This window comes from Lithobates pipiens, unplaced genomic scaffold (assembly GCF_037356315.1).
Source record: "Lithobates pipiens isolate NorthernLeopardFrog02 unplaced genomic scaffold, aLitPip1_a1.2 Scaffold_37, whole genome shotgun sequence".
NCBI lineage: Eukaryota > Metazoa > Chordata > Amphibia > Anura > Ranidae > Lithobates > Lithobates pipiens.
This window is the reverse complement of record NW_027507825.1, coordinates 4,654,553-4,674,700: the sequence shown is the minus strand read 5'-3', so window position 1 is coordinate 4,674,700 and position 20,148 is coordinate 4,654,553. Positions and strand designations below refer to the sequence as shown.

At 46.1% G+C, this 20,148-nt stretch overlaps 1 protein-coding gene across 3 annotated transcripts in view; it reads right to left on the bottom strand.

Moving 5' to 3' along the window:
• Window positions 1-20,148, bottom strand: part of LOC143956499 (alpha-1-antitrypsin-like) — a 46,803-nt gene that overhangs the window by 3,801 nt on the left and 22,854 nt on the right. For all 3 annotated transcript variants that reach the window (XM_077466698.1, XM_077466699.1, XM_077466697.1), the window contains 3 exons: window positions 16,594-17,253; window positions 12,310-12,580; window positions 6,709-6,856 (listed from right to left, as the gene is read on the bottom strand). In XM_077466698.1, the coding sequence (XP_077322824.1) occupies window positions 6,709-6,856; window positions 12,310-12,580; window positions 16,594-17,230 (1,056 nt within the window). In that variant the 5' untranslated portion in view covers window positions 17,231-17,253. The remainder of the gene's footprint in view (window positions 1-6,708; window positions 6,857-12,309; window positions 12,581-16,593; window positions 17,254-20,148) is intronic.

Genomic DNA, 20,148 nt, shown 5'->3' with positions numbered 1-20,148 from the left:
TTCAGGGAAAGAGTCAGACGGATCCCACTGGGTGATCTGGAAGATCTCCATGAACAACTAGCAGAGCTGAAGAGATCAGGCATCATCAGGGAGTCTAGAAGCGCCTATGCCTCCCCCATAGTGGTGGTGCGGAAGAAAAATGGGTCCCTGAGGATATGCATCCATTATCGGACACTCAACAGGAGCACTATGCCTGATCAATACACCACTAGAAGATGCCCTGCAGAGCCTATCAGGGGCGAAGTGGTTCAGCGTCCTGGACCTGAAGAGTGGGTACTATGAAATCCCCATGCACCCTAAGGACAGAGAAAAGACCGCTTATATCACCCCAGTAGGGTTCTTTGAGTTTGATAGGATGCCTCAAGGTCTGTCTGGTGCTCTGGCAACATTTCAGAGGCTGATGGAGAAGACAGTAGGAGACATGAACTTAATTGAAGTTCTGGTGTACCTGGATGATATCATCATCTTCGGCAAAACCCTTGAAGAACATGAAGAGCGTCTGGAGGAGGTTCTGAGGAGACTCCATGATGAGGGGTTGAAGGTGCCCCTGGAAAAATTTCAGTTTTACCAGCCTTCAGCGGTACTGTATCAGGAGCACGATGGACACCTGCTTATGTGAGCCGAAGTCTTGCACCTGCTGAGAAAAACTACCCTACTCACAAGTTGGAATTCTTGTCTCTGAAGTGGGCAGTGGTGGACAAATTGAAAGACTACTTGTATGGGGCAGTCTTTGTGGTAAAAATTGATAACTATCCACTCACGTATATACTCAATAAAGCAAAACTGGATACCATTGGTGTTTCGCTTCAGCTTAAAATACCGCCCAGGAATTGGGAAATGGGAACAGAGATGCTGATGCCCTTTCGAGGAGACCCTATGATTTGGGAGTTTCCTCTGAAGAGTGGACTCAACTGACTCCAGAAGGGATACAAGCCATGTGTCAGGGAGAGGAACATTAGAGGAACAGAGGAACAACTGGGGCAGAAGCCATCGGAGTCTCAGTGGCAGGTATCCCCAAATAATAAATAAGCTTTCAGATAAGGACTTAAAAAAAGACCAGATGGAAGATCCCCTCTGTAATTTAACACTGAAGGCCCTGGAGGACCAACGCCCAGATATACTGCTAACAACAGACTCTCCAACAGAAGCAGAACTAGTACACAAGGAATGGGATTGACTGCAGTTACGCAAAGGGGTGGTCTACCGAAGGGGCCCCTCAGATGATCTTGAAGATAAGTTTCAGCTATTCTTACCGAGAAAGCATAGAGAGACTGTGCTGACTGCCTTACTTGACAATCATGGCCACCTAGGACCTGAGAGGACATTCAAACTGGTTTGAGACCAGTTCTATTGACCCTGTATGCGGGCTGAAGTTGAGGGATACTGTCACTCCTGCATGCCGTGTATACAGAGGAAGACTTTGCCCAACAGAGCTGCCCCAATGGGCCATCTTCAGAGTCAAGGACCACTGGAATTGGTGTGTATCCACTTTCTGTGTCTGGCGCCTGACTTGAGTGGGCAGGGAAATGTGTTGGTGGTGACCAACCACTTCGCACGGTATGCCCAGGCATTCCCATCTAAGGACCAGCAAGCATCTGCGGTGGCCAAAATTCTGGTAGATAAGTTATTTGTCCACTATGGCATACCTCAGCGCATTCACTCTGACCAGGGGAGAGACTTTGAGAGTAGACTCATTAAAAGACTGTTAGACCTGTTGGGTGCTCAGAAGTCAAGAACCACCCCCTACCACCCTCAAGGAGATCCCCAGCCAGAACACTTTAATCACACCCTCCCTGATATGCTTGGGACTCTTACGGCTCAAAAGAAACAGCATTGGAGCAGGCACATTGCAGCTATTGTACATGCCTATAATAGCACTGAAAACGATGCCATGGGCTATTCACCATATAGGCTGATGTTTGGTAGGGAAGCTCGACTACCAGTGGACTTAGCATTTGGCACCTCTTTAGATCATACCTCGATGGTGTCACACAGGGGATATGTGTACCGCCTGAGGAAGAGTCTGAAGACAGCATATGAGAAAGCCCAGGCTGCCTCAGATACCTGAGGCCAGCAAAACAAGCAAAACTTTGACCTAAAGGTGAGAGTACATGATTTGCAACCTGGTGGCAGAGTGTTACTGAGGAACTTGGGTATCCCTGGGAAACACAAACTGGCTGATCGGTGGAAGTCGCAGCCCTACATCATCTGCAAGCAGTTGCCAGGACTGCCAGTATTCCAGATTTGCCCAGAAGGAAACACAGGCCCATTAAAGACCTGGCACAGGAAACATCTGCTACCTTTATAAGAAGCAGTTTGTATACCTCATCAACCAAATCAACAGCCTACTCAAACCATCTCTCAGGAATCACCTCCAGTAACCAGGTCCCAATCCTTGCAACCAAACATGGATGCAGAAGACAGTAAGGATGAAGAAATGGGCACGGATTGGCTATGGCATTCTACAGTGGCAGAGACTGCCACTCCCCTTTCTCCCAGAGAAGCAGATGCGGGAACACTCAGGCCTGAGGCTCCAGAGTCCATCCCACAGAGTCAACCCTTGGCAAGCCAAGCAGACCTTCCGAGTTACCCAATTGTAGAGGACATAAAAGCTCCTTAACCTTCTGCAGAATCAGAAGAAGAGGCTACTATACATGAAACACCTGAGATCAAAGAGCAGACAGGAGAGCGAACAATTCACCCACCAAAACGGCTGACATATGATACTTTAGGTGAAAGTTCTGAAGAAGCGATCCTCACACCTCAGAGAATGCACAACCTGCAGATCCTTCCCACTACAGGTTTAGTGGAGGGAGACTCCAACTCACCCCCCTGACACATCTAGGTGGGCCATCCCTATATTGGTGACTTGTGGGCTAAACAACCTCACCTCGACTCTGTCCTTTCTTTTGGGACCAAAGGTTCTTTGGTGGGGGGAGTATGTAGCAGGCATTTTTGCAATGCAATTTCTCATTTTGGCCACAAGATGGAGACCGAGAAATGCTGACTTGTCCTTCCAGAAAACAGAGAAATAAAAGAGCTCACTGGGAAAAAGGGGGAGTGTCAGGAGGTGCGAGGAGAATGAGGAGAGGAGAAGGACTGAGGTAAAAGAAAGAGAGAGGGCTGACGGGAGACTGAAGAGAGAGACACACACTGACACCAGGGACTGTGTGCCCCAACAGAGGAGGAGGGATATCCTGAAGCCTGGGAAAAGGCATCTGTGAGGAGAATAAGGTCAGTGGTCTAAAAAGAGAGACAGAGAGAGGGACTCTGGTAGCATCAGAGGAGGAGAAAGCCAAGCTTTTCCAGAGACTGCCTGGAGACGGAGGAATGAGGATGCCTGAGGAGTGCCAGGAGCAGAGACAGCCACGTAGTCCACTACTATTTAGTCCAGGGACCCTACTCATTAGCCCAGCACCACTCAGCTCAGAATAGACGACCCACGCCTTTCAGGGATCAAGATACCCATCCGGGTATCAGGTCGGCCACTGCCTGCTCACCTTGCGAGTTTTACTATCAGTCATATCGATCGGCCATCAGCAAGAGATCCAGTGCCTTACAACATTGCTAGGCGCATCAGGAGCCTGAACAAGCACCTGGGATTACCGTTGTGTCACCGCACCGAGGATGGGTGAGAGGCTGCAAACCCACCATCCTTCTGGACACCATACTGACACTGCATGCAGACACCTATTTTCATTTTAAGTGTTACGGGATGCTTGTTTGGAAGCTACCACCTCTAGTAGTTTGCCCCTTTTAATCTCTACCCAATGGAACATTCCAAGGGATTACTGCTCCATGCAAGCTTGTTTGAATCTACAAGGGCCCCAGCGTTTGCTAGCCGAAGACACTAGTATTCTTCACCTCAGGACCTGCAACATTACAGAACAGTGTTTACTGTACTTGTGTAACCCATTCTTTTCTTTGCATGTTTGCCTCTCAAGGGTCTTTGGGGCCCAGAAGGAGCTGAGAAGTTGACACGTCTTCTCTCCTCCCTCTCAGCGCCTGTTTTAAGGGCATATAGATTATAGATTACTGCCCTTCCTTACCTGAAGTTGCTAACTATTGAAGGTTGTCTTTTCTAATGTATTAGCTATTTGTAGCAAGGTTTAACAGTGTTGTAAGTTTCCATATGCTTTAAACCGAGTGAATATATTCAACTTGTTTATCACTACCAGGTGTGTGTCTATTTTTGGTGATAATCCACAACCAGTATAACGGTATTTACTGCATGTGTCCTCAAATGTGTTTGCAGTAATTTTATTTAACCAGGTGTGTCAGAGGGGCTGAGGTCATTCTTGGAGTTGAGGTGGAGATCAGAGAATCCAAATTCACCAATTGCCTCCTTCGGGGGTGGCGCTACATTTATTTTCATTGATTCGTCACGTTCCATTCGTTTAGATACGGCATTCGTTATTTCGGATAATTCGTAATTCGATGGTACTGTAGAGCCTGGTATGCAGCAGACGACCTCTCTTACACCTCTAACTTAAGGCCTTCTGGTAGGGCAGACAGGAGGCACAGGAGTGCAGAGTCGCACGAGTGCCTGATGGATCGCTGACTGTGGAATCAGAAGCAGCTGCAGGATGAGCGGCAGTACAGCAGGATTCTCCAGGCAGGAGACAGGGTAGGTACAGAACATACACTGGCGGACACGTCAGGAGCAGGTGAGGAGGCAGAAGAGCAGTCAGGATACAAGCCGGGTCGGTGATGGGCTGGCAGTGAGGTAGCAGAAGGAGTAGGCAGATGCGGTGGTCAGACAAGGCAGATAGCAGGAATCGTCAGAGGCAAGCCAGGTTGGGTAACAGGAACAGATCTCAGATACAGGTAACAGGAACACACAGGAACGCTGTCGAGCAGACAGCACCAAGTCTGTGTACTGGCCGGGTTTAAATAGCTTGTTGGGTGCCAAAATCTGCCACAGGGTGCGCACGTGTGCCTGCTGTTGTGCGCAAAGGCACACGCAGGCAAACTGGCGGCAATCTGGCTGAGGAAACAGGCTGTCCTGGATTCCCATCTTGAGCACTGGCATGCCCACCGGCATGCCCACGGCATATGCTCGTGTGCGCACACCTGCGCGCAAAGGCGCGCGCAGATGCACCAGAGGTGTTCTGGCTGAGGTCCCAGTTCATCTTCTTCTGCCGCCATCTTGGGTACTGCCTAGCCCTTCTTGACAGTTACGTTAACTAACAGCCAAACTTGAAAGGAAATTTCAATACTTAGAATTTAATAGTTAGTGATAGTTAAGTTATTATTAGTTAGTTGTTTCAGATATTCGAATTTTGGGGTTTTTGAATGTTCAAATTTACAAATATTCGGGAAAAATTTTGTTAAACGGGTTTTCGTTAATTCGGATATTTCCAAATTAAAGAATTTTGACGAAATTCATTAACCACTTGCTTACTGGGCACTTAAACCCCCCTCAGTCCCAGACCAATTTTCAGCTTTCAGCGCTGATGCACTTTGAATGACAATTGCGCGGTCATACAACACTGTACCCAAATGAAATTTTTATCATTTTTTTCCCACAAATAGAGATTTCTTTTGGTGGTATTTAATTACAGCTGGGAGTTTTATTTTTTGCTAAACAACAAAAAAAGGTGCAAAAAAAAAAAATCATGTTTAATAGTTTGTTATAAAATTTTGCAAACAGGTCATTTTCCTCCTTCATTGAAGTGCGCTGATGAAGCGGCACTGATAGGCTGCACTGGTGGGCACTGATAGGCTGCATTGGTGGGCACTGATAGGCTGCACTGGTGGGCACTGATAGGCATAGTTAAGGCGGCACTAATAGGCACAGATAAGGCGGCACCGATGGGCACAGATAAGGCGGCACTGATGGGCAAAGATGGGCACAGATAAGATGGCACGGATGGGTGGCACAGATGGGTGGCACGGATGGGTGGCACTAAGGGGCACTGATAGGTACCACTGATAGATGGAACTGATGGGCACTGATAGGTGGCACTGATAGGTGGCTCTGATAGGTGGCACTGCTGGGCACTGATGGGCGGCACTGCTGGGCACTGATGGGCACTGGTAGATGACACTGATGGGCATGGATATGTGGCACTGGGGTGCAGCACCTTTGTTGAGGCAGATTGTGGGCACTGCTGGGTGGCACTGTGGGCACTGCTGGGTGGCACTGACGGGGGCACTTATTTTTTAATGATGTTTAGTGATGAGGGGGCAGGTGGGCACTGGCAGGGGGCAGGTGGGCACTGGCAGGGCTGGCCGTGATCGGGACTGATGTCCCGATCACGGCCGCCGGTGATCGGCTCTTTTTTTTTCTCCTCGTGCTGTCAGCGCGAGGGGGAATAATAGCCGATTACCGGCTCCGTTATATCACATGAACAGCTGTCATTGGCTGACAGCTGATCACGTGATAAGGGGTCGGGATTGACCCCTTGCTCGGATCGGTGATCAGGCGAGTCTCATAGACTCGCCGATCACAGAGCGCGCCGTGCGCCCCTCAGGGGGCGCGCAGGCCGCTCGTGCACGGGACGACATCAATAGACGTAGTCCCGGCAAAGGAGATCCGCGCTGTAGCCGTCATTCGGCTATAGCGCGGGTCTCAAGTGGTTAAAAAAGGAATTCAGAACGAACCGAATTGGACATATCTAGAGGGTAGTAGGTCAGAGGGGATATCATGTTTATGGGCCAAATATAAACTCCATAACAGGAATAATGAATAGAATGGACTCTTACCGATCCCACTTTAAGCCCGAAATCGCGAGTGATTCCGGAGAAGTCTGCAGCATTGGTGAAAGGGGTTTTGATGCCAACTTTAGGTAACTCATCCTTCAGGTTTATTTTGGAAGTAATAATAAATTTGGGTACATAAAGTTCAATGGTCCTGTGGAGTAAACAAAACAAAAACGATGAAGCTTATGAGAACTGAAATATGCTGATGGCTGCAACAAACATTGGAATAAAAAAAGGAAACTTCAACCACCTTCTCTATCCACCCCACTGCAGCTGAGACCCCCATAGAGCTGCTAATCCACCAAAACAATTGTAGAGCCGTACATGACCCAGTGTCAGTCCTTCAGCCCATAAGGAAAAAAATAATATCTTCTGGACTTGCAATACCAACATTGTCCACTAGATGGCACTCTTAACAAAAGACTATTGATGGGCAGTGCTCTATGGTTAATACACATGCCCTGCCATATCACTAGCGCCACTTCCTATTACAACTCTTTCATCTTTTCCATTGGGGCAGACTGCATGGAGCCAGCCGAGCCTGCACCACATCTTTCAGAGGAAAATCCTGATCCTTCTAAGGCAGCATCGCTGGTATACTAAAGGTTGTTTACCTGTATACCTAGTAGATGTTTGTTTATGTTCATGTAATTCTTATATATGTCCATTTATCTGTTTATTTCTAGTTTCACCATATCATACACGCACGTGCACATCCTATTCTTATATGGCCACCACCTGTTCATTGTAATAAAGATCCAAGGTTACAGACAGTGTGGTTATTTTGGGATTCAAGGTTTAAACTGTATGTTGAGCTACATACACGCCAGACGGGTAAATGTGTAGTGAGTGTCAGGGCTGGCTTAGCCCTTCCTCCTCTGGGATGGCCGCTCAGCTGTCGGCTAATTGCCAGCTATCTTCTCTTTCCACAGTTACCAGCTGTTCCCGATGATGCTCGTCTGACCTGCCTATTTAAAGCCTTCCAGCTCACTTTTTCCTTTGCCTTCGCGTTGGTCACATCACAAGGAACCCTCTCTTGCTGTTTGTTTCAAGACTGGCTTGCTGACATCCCTCCGGGCTTCTTATCCTGCTTGCTGTTGCTCTCCTTGGATCCCTGACTTCTGGCCTGGCTGATTACCCAATCTGATTAATGAACTTTGGACTGGCTGACTACCCAATCTGGCTACTGGACTCTGGCTATGCTTGACTACGCTTTTTCCTATTTACCTTTTTATTTTTATTAATAAACAAGTGTGATTTAATTGTACTTCTGTCTCAGTCTGATTCATGGTTTCTGACAGCGAGAACAGAACACCCAGCATTAGAAAGAAAACAGGACAATTTATCATTAACCACTTGTCGACCGCACACTGTAGTTTTACTGCTGCAGTGCGGGCCAGCTGTGCAGAATCACGTACAGTGGAACCGTGGTTTACGAGCATTTCGCAATATGTGCTGTTATAAAAATCCCGACTCGCTTTGCTAGCATGTTGGGGGTGCAGTACCGGATTTGGCCAGAGGTGTTCCCAAGTGATTCCGAGTGTCTCTGGCACCCCTGCACCTCTGGCCACATGCAGTACTGCATAGACAAGCAGTGGCTGTGGAGCGGATTATCTGACTTTCCATTATTTCCTATTGGGAAACTCGCTTTGATATACAAGTGCTTTGGATTACAAACATTCTTCTGGAAGGAATTATGCTCATAATCCAAGGTACAGTGGAATGATAATGACTGTACAGCATGAAGCCTATGCCAAAGGAGATCGACTGTATCCTTACACAGAAAACTGGAGTAATCAGTGCTCCCCACGGGAATTTCACCACCAAAGACTTACACTTGTGCCAGTGGAGACAAGTACAAAGTCTGGCAAATACCTTTTGGGGCAGGTGGAGGAAGCAGCACCTCTCCACTTTACAGCCACGTTCTAAATGTCAAGACAACAAGCCCAACCTATAAGGGGGAGACCTTGTTCTTGATAAGGACGGTCAGTCCCAAAGAAATGAGTGGCCTTTGGGACTCATCACCAATACCTTTGAGTGAGGAAGGAAAGGTCAGAAAAGTAGAAGTCAAAATTCATAGAAACAAGGAGACAAAGTTGTTCCTCCGACTCGTTTCCGAACTAATTTTGTTGTCATCTGAGGAATAAATAGTGGCATCTGATGATACCAGACCGGGAGTGTCATGCTTTCAGCCTATATTGGGAAACTCGCTTTGATATACGAGTGCTCTGGATTACAAGCATACTTCTGGAACTAATTATGCCCGTAATCCAAGGTACAGTGGTACCTTGGATTACGAGCATAATCAGTTCCACAAAAATGTTTGTAATCCAAAGCACTCGTATATCAAAGCGAGTTTACCTATAAGATTCAATGGAAACTCAGATAATCCGTTCCACGGTGACTCCTATTGTATGCTGTACCGCATGTGGCCAAGAGTGGAGGGCGCCGGAGTCACTTGGTGATGCCCTGAGACACTCAGAAACACGTGGAGACGCTCAGAGGCGCTCGGAGACACTCTGTGGGTTTCCGAGTGTCTCAGAGCGGCTCCGAGTGTCACGGACACCCAGCACTTCTGGCCAGATGCGGTACTGCACACCCTAGAGCAATGATGGCGAACCTTGGCACCCCAGATGTTTTGGAACTACATATCCCATGATGCTCCAGTACATGGCAGAGTGCCAGAGCATCATGGGAAATGTAGTTCCAAAACATCTGGGGTGCCAAGGTTCACCATCACTGCCCTAGAGGCTTGAATCCATACAATTCCCGCCCATTTATGGCCCCATCGATCATTTGAATGAGTTACAGGAGAGATCTGTGTGCATGTAAACCACACCATGCTCTCTTCCGACAGCGGTGATGTGCCGGTTTTTGTTTCCCTGCAAAGCACTAAAGCACCACACCGTAAACATAGTTAAAGTGTAAGTTCACCTTTACAGAAAAATCTGTAAGGTGAACTTAAACAGGACCCCCTCCATAGTTAAATACAACTATGTATTGCGGAGGCTTACCTAAATAGTCCATTCAATCTAGTTATAAGTTTCCCCATACAATTTTTGGTGGATCTAAAAAGAACGTATACATAAAATGTAATGTGCACGGCCAGTTTTAAAAAATAAACCTGTCAAGAAAAAAAACACAGAGGCTGTAATCCCCGACCTCTCTGACAATGCCAGCTGCCTCAGGGTCATAATGATCCAATGGCTTCAAAGCTTCACATCATGCCCGTGGGACCTGCCCTGCCCTTGCCCGTTGTGACTGCCTGCCTTTGTTTTGCCTCCTGCCTGCCCTTGTCACACCCCCTGCATGCCTTTATCATCCCTACTGCCTGCGCTTGTCCCACTATCTGAAAGCCTTTGTCCTGCCTCCTGCCTGCCCTTGTTCAACAAACTGCCTACCTTTTGTCCTTCCTCCCATTTGCCCTTATCCCACCATCTAAATGTCTTTGCCATCACTCCTGCCTGCCTTTGTTCAGCCTCCTGCCTATCCTTTTCCCTTATCCTCCTTGCTCTTGTCCTGCTTCCTGCCTGGCCTTTTCCAGCCTTCTGCCTACATTTGACCTGCCTCCTGCCTGTCCTTGTCCCACTTTCTGCTTGCTTTTGTTTTGGCTCTGGTCTGTCTTGTCAAACCTTGTAATTGTCTTTGTCCTGCCTCCTGCAGGCCCTTTTACCACCTCCTGCCTGACTTTGACCTGCCTGCCTTTGTTTCACCTTTTGCTTCCCTTTGTATTTCCTCCTTTTTGCCCTTCTCACACCTCCTTCCTGTTCTGGTCCTGCCTCCTTCCTACCCTTTAGGATACTAGTCAACATCATAGTTGCCAACTGTCCTGAATTTCTCGGGACATTCCCGGGATTTAGACCCTTTTCCCAATTTAACCGTTTCCCAGGAAATTCGATTTTTCCCAATTTTCACCACGAGGTCCGCTAGAGGTCCGCGGCCGGCGGAGACCATATCTCCGCAGGCCGCCATTTTCGAGAAGATCATAGAATTAGGGTTGGCAGATGGCTACAATTGAAATTAAGCTGCGGCACCGCTCACCGCCCCCCCCCCCCGGCCCCGCTGCCAGTCTCTATGACCTGTTATGAAAAGGGGCGGGGGATGGGCAGCGCCGCAGCTCAATCTCTATTGTAACCACATGGCTCTGGTTGACCAACTTTGTGTGGATGCCGGGGGGGGGGGGCAGTCTGGATGTCACAGGGGAGGGCAGTCTGGATGTCATGGTGAGGTCAGTCTGGATTTCACAGTGGGGGCAGTCTGGATGTCACAGGGGGGGCCAGTCTGGATGTCACTGGGAGGCAGTCTAGATGTCACGGGGGGGGCACCAAATGTAAGGAGGACTGATGGGGACACCAGATGTAAGGAGGACTGATGGGGACACCGGATGTTAGGAGGACTGATGGGGACACCGGATGTTAGGAGGACTGATGGGGACACCAGATGTAAGAAGGATTGATGGGGACACCAGATGTAAGGAGGACTGATGGGGACACCAGATGTTAGGAGGACTGATGGGGACACCAGATGTAAGGAGGACTGATGGGGACACCGGATGTTAGGAGGACTGATGGGGACACCGGATGTTAGGGGGACTGATGGGGACACCGGATGTTAGGAGGACTGATGGGGACACCGGATGTTAGGAGGACTGATGGGGACACCAGATGTAAGAAGGACTGATGGGGACACCAGATGTAAGAAGGACTGATGGGGACACCAGATGTAAGAAGGACTGATGGGGACACCAGATGTTAGGAGGACTGATGGAGACACAGATGTAAGGAGGGGCTCCGCTGATGGAGACACAGATGTGAGGAAGGCTCCGCTGATGGGGCACCTGATGGCATCTGGTGGCAGGCAACGTGGCTAGTGACGCGCTCATGGCTCCCACTGACTCTGCATTATGGTGAGTTGAATGATGTCATTTTATATTACAATATAATAATAGAAATAATGCCCTTTAATTATCCTGACACCATAACAATTATGGCGGCGGTATGATTGAAGCGCAAAAAACAGGTATTTGAAGTATCTTTATCAGCTGATTGTCAAACTCTGGAAAACACATATTGCTATTGTGGTGTAGGATCTGGGGCTGCTGTCCCTCCATCCCTCTCCCCCCCCCCCTTTCCCTTTCCATCCAGCATTCATCTCAGACTCTAACCACACCCCATTTGAGCACACGCCTATTTAAGCCACGCCCATTATGCACGTAAAACCACGCCCATTTCACGCAGTGGCACGCCACATTTTCAGTTTTTACCTATGCCACACCTACAAACACATGCCCTGCCCCCTAATTATAATACAACCCCGCCTACAGCCAAAAAAGTGTCGCAGAATTTTTTTTTTACAATGTTGCCAACTATGCAACATCACAGCACTGCTGATGTCTGTCTTGGGCTGTCTTTCTCCTGTAAGCTAAATGAGTTTATAAATGCTCGCCCAGCAAGTTCAATTTCCATATTCAGCAGGCATATGGCATGTCAGAATATAGATACATGGTATGCAATTATATGAAAATGTTTTTTAAGTTTGAATAAACATGTAAACAAAATTTAGGGGGTTTTTTTTGTACGTTGGCCTGCAGTGTTCTCCTCTTACCATTTTCTCCATGATGACCTCCATCGTTGCATGGTCTCAGCAGACAATCCTTGCTCTACCTCACGGATCTTGCCCGGCTCAGCCATGGCGATAATCATGGATGCGTTATCCTTGTATGGAAGCTCCACCACTGTACAAGGAAGCTTTGTGTCACGGTAAATGTTGTACTGACCCGTTCGACTCATCATTGGAACATCCACCTTTGTGTTCGTATCAACCTTGAACTTCTGGGTCCTTGTAAATGCTGCATTAAAAGTGTCCTGCCATTCTCCTAATAACATAAAACATGTATGTGATTTAAATCCAATAAAATCTCTGGTGAATGGATAAATAAACTCATGAAATTATTAGATGTGATGCCCCAAATAAAACATGCTCATGGCATTAAAGCCAATGTCTGGGAAAAAAAGCACATTCAATATATCTCAACAATACCTGAACATTTCCCATGTTTTGTCTCTTTAAGCCCTTCACGCCGACCGGATGCAAATATGCAGCCTCGGGTTGAAGGATTTGTACCGGGGTGATGCCTTCAGCTGTACGCATAACCACCCGGTATAATTTTTTTACAGCCGGCGGTTGGCTTTCTTGGGATAACAACCGATGCGGCTAAAAAGCTGCTTGGCTGTTATCCCAAGGAGCGCGAGGGGACCACCCCCCTACTCCCGCCATCTTCCACGGCTCTCCCAAGCTCTTCCATCTCATCCTATACGTCCGCTGGCTGGCTGGAGACCCGAATGAAGCTGGAATTGGCTTTGATCGGGTCTCGGATCTAGTAACACGGAAGCAATGTCATGACATTAGACATGTGCAATTAGTTTAGTTCCAAATTATTATTTTTTTAACAAATTGAAACAAATTTGTTAATTTGGAAACATCCGTATTAAAGAAAACCCACTTAACACATTTTTCGGGATATTCAAAAATTCGTAAATTCAAAAATTTGAAAATCCAAAAAATAAAAAAATAAAAATAAAATAATAACTAATAATAATGTAACTATTACTAACTATTAAATTATAGGTATTGGAATTTCCTTTCAAATTTGGCTGTTCGTGAACGTAACGAATACGAACTATTAGAAATAACGAATGCCGCACCTAAACGAATGGAACATAACTAATTAATAATAATAAATAATAATAATAAAAAATGAAGAAGCTGCCTACCTATCATCCAGATACCCCACAGGGACAACATAATATTGACAAAAATTTGAACATAGAAGTGTCAACCATTATTGTCTCAAGGTTCTATCATCATTAATCTACTTCCTAAAACACTGAAACCTCAAGCAGTGTTTTGAGCTCTGCCTAGTTCAGCATTACTTGCCTACAGAACATCTCTTCCCTCCTTACCTCCATTAATTAAGGGAGTGTGTTTTGCTATATAGCAGCAGAAAAATGGGCAGGGCTGACAACCCTGGAATCAACTGATATGTGTAGCACCCTTCTCTAGTTAGGCTATAAGGCTAAATTCAGTTGTTAGCTTCACTGTAGTCAGTGAATCAGTGATCTATTGTTTCTGTCTGGTCTGGCTTTCTAAGCTGGGTGTCTGATTTCTCCTGGGAGAAGCTTCCAGAATATAGAGCAGGGAGAGTCAAATATTCAGATATGAATATTATAAATATTATATCATATATAGCACCCACCCCATTTAGGTGGGTGCTAAGTATGTTTCTGTAGGTAGTGATAGGTAAATATAGCCCGGGCCTTGCACTTTTCTAGGCCTGGTTGTTTATCTGGGAGAGGGAAGTGCAAGAATAGAGGGGGGTGTGGCCACCTATACTCTGGCTCAGAGAGATCCCCTCAACCTTTCAGTGGAAATGTTCTGGAAGGGAGGCAGGACTTGGGACTGGAGTGGCAGGCAGCTAATGTGGAGAGCTCTGGACCAATCATTAACTTGTATTGGCAGGGGCAGGACTCGCATATAAGCTGGGGGTCACATGCTTCCAGAGGAGGAGGAGAGAGAGAAGAAAGGAGAGATCTAGAGCATGGAGCAGGCTTGAAGGCCTGGGGGTTCAGAGACCCCAGTGCTGGATAGCAGGAGGGGGCTTGAAGGCCTGGGGGTTCAGAGACCTCAGTGCTGGATGGCCTGAACAGACGTCTCTATGTAGACCAGAGGAGGAACAAGGCGTCCCTGCCTGGGATATGCAGGACCACGCGGAGGAGGAAGTAGGTGTAAAGCGGGTGGAGAAAACTGGGATCGACCTTCTGTGGGAAACATGGACTGTCGATGGGAGAGAGCAAAGGGAGTGCAACCCAGGGGTACTTATCCGTAAACTTGCTATGTGTCCAAGAACCTAGTGAGAGACACTTTCCACAACTGACATGGGCGGATTGCAAGAATCAAGGAATTTGGCGGTGAGGCCTGGGACTTTGAAATCCACAACCCACAGTATTATTCTGAGTGTTGCTGGTCGGTTCATAAAAGGATAGTACACAGGATCAGTCAGGAACCGGGATTAACAGAGGCAACTCATATTCTTTACCATCTGTAACATCATCTCAAGTTTCAAGGAATAAAGCCTTACAGAAAATACAAATTGCCTGGTGTTTGTGAAACTAAGGTAATGAAAAACGTTGCAGCTCCCAAGGGAAATATATCCCACCTCAGCCAATTCCTGGAAGGGGGCATCCAGAAGGTGGCCGGGGAGGTGATAAATATGAAAGGGAAGCCTTACAAGAAGGTCTTCCCCTGCTAATAGGATCCTATTCTCCTGGCCTGCTGCCCCTGGAGGCAGCTGTAGTGAGATGGGAACTACAGTTAGGACCTCATCAGTGGCTGGGCCCGAAGGCTGGGAGAACATTGCTAAAGGATTTTGCAGGAGAGCACTGTTCTGAAGTCCTGGTATGGAGAAAGTGTTTTTTTTTATCTCCCCTAATGAGGAACTACCCATGGAAGATCACAGTCAGCACCTGGAACATTGTGAGTAAGACTTACTGTCAGGACACTGGCCCATGAAGACTCGCCATTCCCGCCAGTGCCTTACATGGCAGAAATGCCAGCTGGAGGCATAATGGATGTGCAGGCACATGGGTATGTGCAGGCGCACTGATGTGCATGTTCTCAGCCCGGATTGACGCCAAGCGGCCTTTATAAGGGAGCTAGCTATCCTCTGTGATTGCTGGCTGATCTTCGTTTTTTTAGTGCGTTTGTTCCTGTGAAACCTTGCTGTGAATACCTGTTAATGACTCAGCTTGCCCCTGGACCTGTCTTATGCCCGTCTCCTGATTTGACCCCGGCTTGTTTAATGGACTGTCTTTCTCTGCTCTCCTGTGCATGACCCTGGCTATCCTTCCCCTATAAGTGGCCTCCACAGCAAGGAGCTCTGTAAGAGCGATGCGTGTCAAACAAAACCAAAGAAATTTCCAAGCTCAACTTATCAACCAGCCTGCAACCAACCAAATCATCCTGTCTGACAATATGCGTTAAAAACGGGGCTTTAGTCGGCACACATTTGCAATTACATGCATAAGCTACAGAGTCTCATCAAGTCATCCTGTTTTCTGTAATCCTAACTAAATTTTGAGAGCCTCCACAGTTGAAACGCATGCATTATAATGGATAGGTAGAGGGTAGGTGAGCCTGAAGGGTGCCCAACCCTCCTTAAAGGCACAGGGGCACACTGCACACCCAGCACATATCACTATGGCAGCAAAGGTGGCCATTGCGTTATCTTACCAGCATTTAAACAGTATAAACAACTGGCCACTGTCCCACCTATAACTGGACTCCACAGCAAGGAGCACTGGAAGGGCTTTGAGAGCCTCCACAGTGGAAGCACATGCATTATAATGGATAGTTTGAGGTTGGGTGAGCCTGGTGGGAACACAACCCTTCTTAAAGGCTCAGGGGTGCACTGGACACCCAGCACATATCACTATGGCAGAAAAGGTATCCACTGCATTGCCTCACCAGTGCTTCTACTGTGGAGGCTCTCAAATTTTTAAGCTGGGACTACAGAAAATGGGGTTCCTTTACAGTGCTCTGTAGCTTATGCATGTATTTGCAAATGTGTGCAGACTAAATCCCTGTTTTAATGCTTATTGTTAGACAGGAAAATTTGGTCACATGCTGGATGGTAAGTTGAGCTTAGAAGTCTCTTTGGTTTTGTTTGACATCCCCTAGACTGAGCTTGTATTGTCAGTATACATGGAACTGTTCTTGTGACTAGCAGCTTCTGTGCGAGCAAATAAGACCTGGGGTAATCTACAGCAGCCTCTCCTCGGGTAGCACTACATATGTAATCGTCTACTCCAGATCCTGTGGCTCTCTTCTTACCCTTAAACAGAACATAGTTGACCAGGGCCAACTTAGTATCTGCAGGAAATTCTTTGACGAGATCCTTAATTTTGCCTTCAGTTTTATTCTTCACATATTCATTCACTTCTTTTGTAGCCTTTTGTAGGTCATTGAAATTGGTCTTCCTAAATTCAGCATGATAAAGATTCTTTAAATCATCTTCAAACCTCTTCAGCAAGGCCAGTGTCTTCTCTACAAAGAGGGCATTGCCGATGTCAACTTGAAGGCTGCTTTTTGGTTCATTCAGAAGTCGGAGAAGAGTGGAATACGCCTGGTGGAGCTCACTTTCTGTGGATTTTTTGTTGTTCAGGCTCAAACCTTCCAGGATTTCCTGGTGGGTCTTTGATTGGGCGCCCAACAACAGCATGGAAAAAGCAGAAGAAATACTGAAAGGTGATAAAACAATATTTTTGGGTGGTGAATCCTTGCCCTGAGAAGACACAGAGGTCAGATGCTTGAAGAAATCAAAGGCAAATTCAGTATTTCCCTTTGCTGCTTCTTTTAGTGCTTGGGCTTTCCTTCCACCTTCTGCATCTTCATGGCACTCTTTAGATTTGTGTTCATCTGAAGCAGTTATGACCGGGATGAGCAAAAGCAAAATTAGGAGGAACTTCATGTCTTCTCAGTATAGACGCTCACCTGCAGGTAATGACAATGTGTTAGTTGAGTCTTTGATTTCAACCACTGATAAGACTAATGCCGCGTACACACAATCGGAATTTCGGCCAGCAAAAGACCGATGAGAGCTTTTCATCGGAAAATGCGACCGTGTGTACGCTCCATCGGAATTTAGCTGACCGAATTCCCACATGCAAAAATTTGAGAGTCCTGACGGAAAAAAAATTTTCCTTTTTTTTTTTTATTTGATTATATGTAGATAGGGCTTTTTTTTAGGATTAGGACACTCAAGGGAAAATCAGCCTGTAAATGAATAGAAAAAAGCTAAAAGACCAAATTCAGAGAGCAATGGTTAATGATTCTTACTCTGAATGGTCTAAGGTTATCAGTGGTGTACCCCAAGGTGTTGGGACCCTTACTTTTTATTATCTTTATAAATGTTACGGGGTCTGGGATTTCAGTCTTTCTGGATGACACCGAGCTATGCAGTGGAATAACTTCCTTACAGGATGTCTCCAATTTACAAGCCGACCTCAATGCTCTGTCTAATTAGGCAACTAAGTGGTAGATGAGGTTTAAAGTGAAGCACCACCCAAAAGGGGAAACTTCACTTGTTCACGCCCCCCCCCCCCCCATCCGGAGTAGGTACTTGGTTTTGATAGGTACCCGCTCCCACTTCTGATTGAGTTCGCCAAGAAAACTCAGCCAGAGACCCCCTCCCCCTTCTCACTCTGCCCGGGCCATTCACAAAGCGCAGCATACTTCACGGATGTGCAGGAGAGAGACGTCTGTGAAGCTGCCGGGCTTTACTGCCGGTCTTGCCCTAGCCAAAATGGTGGGGATATGATCACCACGTATAAATACATACGGGGGATATGATCTCCATGTATAAATACATACGGGGGATATGATCTCCATGTATAAATACATACGGGGGATATGATCTCCATGTATAAATACATAAGGGGGGGATATGATCTCCATGTATAAATACATAAGGGGGATATGATCACCATGTATAAATACATAAGGGGGGGATATGATCTCCATGTATAAATACATATGGGGATATGATCTCCATGTATAAATACATAAGGGGGGGTATGATCTCCATGTATAAATACATATGGGGATATGATCTTCATGTATAAATACATAAGGGGGGGTATGATCTCCATGTATAAATACATAAGGGGGGGATATGATCTCCATGTATAAATACATATGGGGATATGATCTCCATGTATAAATACATAAGGGGATATGATCTCCATGTATAAATACATAAGGGGGGGTATGATCTCCATGTATAAATACATAAGGGGGGGATATGATCTCCATGTATAAATACATATGGGGATATGATCTCCATGTATAAATACATAAGGGGGGATATGATCTCCATGTATAAATACATAAGGGGGATATGATCTCCATGTATAAATACATATGGGGATATGATCTCCATGTATAAATACATAAGGGGGGATATGATCTCCATGTATAAATACATAAGGGGGGATATGATCTCCATGTATAAATATATAAGGGGGATATGATCTCCATGTATAAATACATAAGGGGGATACAATAAGCTTTCAAGTTGTGTGTGTGTCCTTTTTTTAATTTTTATCTATGTTGGTTGAACTAGATGGTCTTTTTTTCAACCAGATTAACTATGTAATTATGTAACTACTGGGACATTATGAAAGGTGAGGTGATCGATGGACGTTGTGTATCACTTCACATGCGTTAATGTGCAGGAAACTAAGGTAGAATCCAGTCCAGGTTTTACAAACCACCTTAGCAGGGTTTGTTCCGGACCAGATTTTTTTTTTTTTTTTTTTACTTTTAACTCTTTTATTGAAAAGCAGTACATCACAGCTTAATGCCACCATTTCACTTTGAGACATATCTTATGATTAAGAAAAATATACAACCAAGTAATTGAATATCATTTGACAATTGGTAATCTCAACATTACGTCCTCTTCCTGAGAATCAGCTGTACAGGGGTACAAAGGGTAAGTGCACTAAGTTTCAAGTGTCGGTCCTGACTAGTGATGGCCGAACGGTTCGCCCGGCGGTCGTTTCGCGGCGAATTTCCGACATTCGCGGTCCGCACGTTCGAACGCCTTTTTCCGTCGTTCGCCGCGGCGGACTTACGTGTTTAATGTATACAAGAACTTTAACCTTTGGTGACACGTTTATCATGTGATACAGGACAGCCAATTGAGACATGACAGCACATGGACACTTGTACATTCCCCCTAACCTATAAATACACCCGATCCGGTGGCCATTTTACATTCTTTCTTCTGTTACGATAGGGACAGGTTCCTGTGTGGAGTAGGGAGAGATAAACCACTAGCTATTTGGTACACAAAAGTTCTTTTCAGGACTGGTATAGGTGTTAGGTGTTGATAGGTTTGCTGTGCTGCTGATTCTTGCAGCAGCCTGAGTGTCTTTTGTTAGTTTAGAGAAAGGGAAAGGACGGTGTATGCTACAGGGACAGCCAGATTAGTCTTTCATCATCATCATCATCATCATCATCATTAGCTGTTACTATCAAGGTCCACAAAAGAGCTGTTCCAGTAACCACTAATCGTTCTCTTTTTTTGCCAATTTGTATAGGGACAGGAAGGAAGCAGTGTTGTCAGGCAGTGAGGGTAATTTTAAAGACTTGCTGTTATTATTAGTTCCACAAAGGTTCTTTTCAGGACTGGTATCAGTGGTACAGTAATAGGCTTGTACATGTATAATATTCTTTCTTCCAAATATAGAAAGGATATTATACTTGACTGCTGCCCTTCTGCTGCAGTCTGCTAAACATTCACAACTCACTTGTTCCACAAAAGTTCTTATAAGGACTGGTAACTTGGTATAGGGTGCTACGGTACATAGGCTTGAGTGCGGT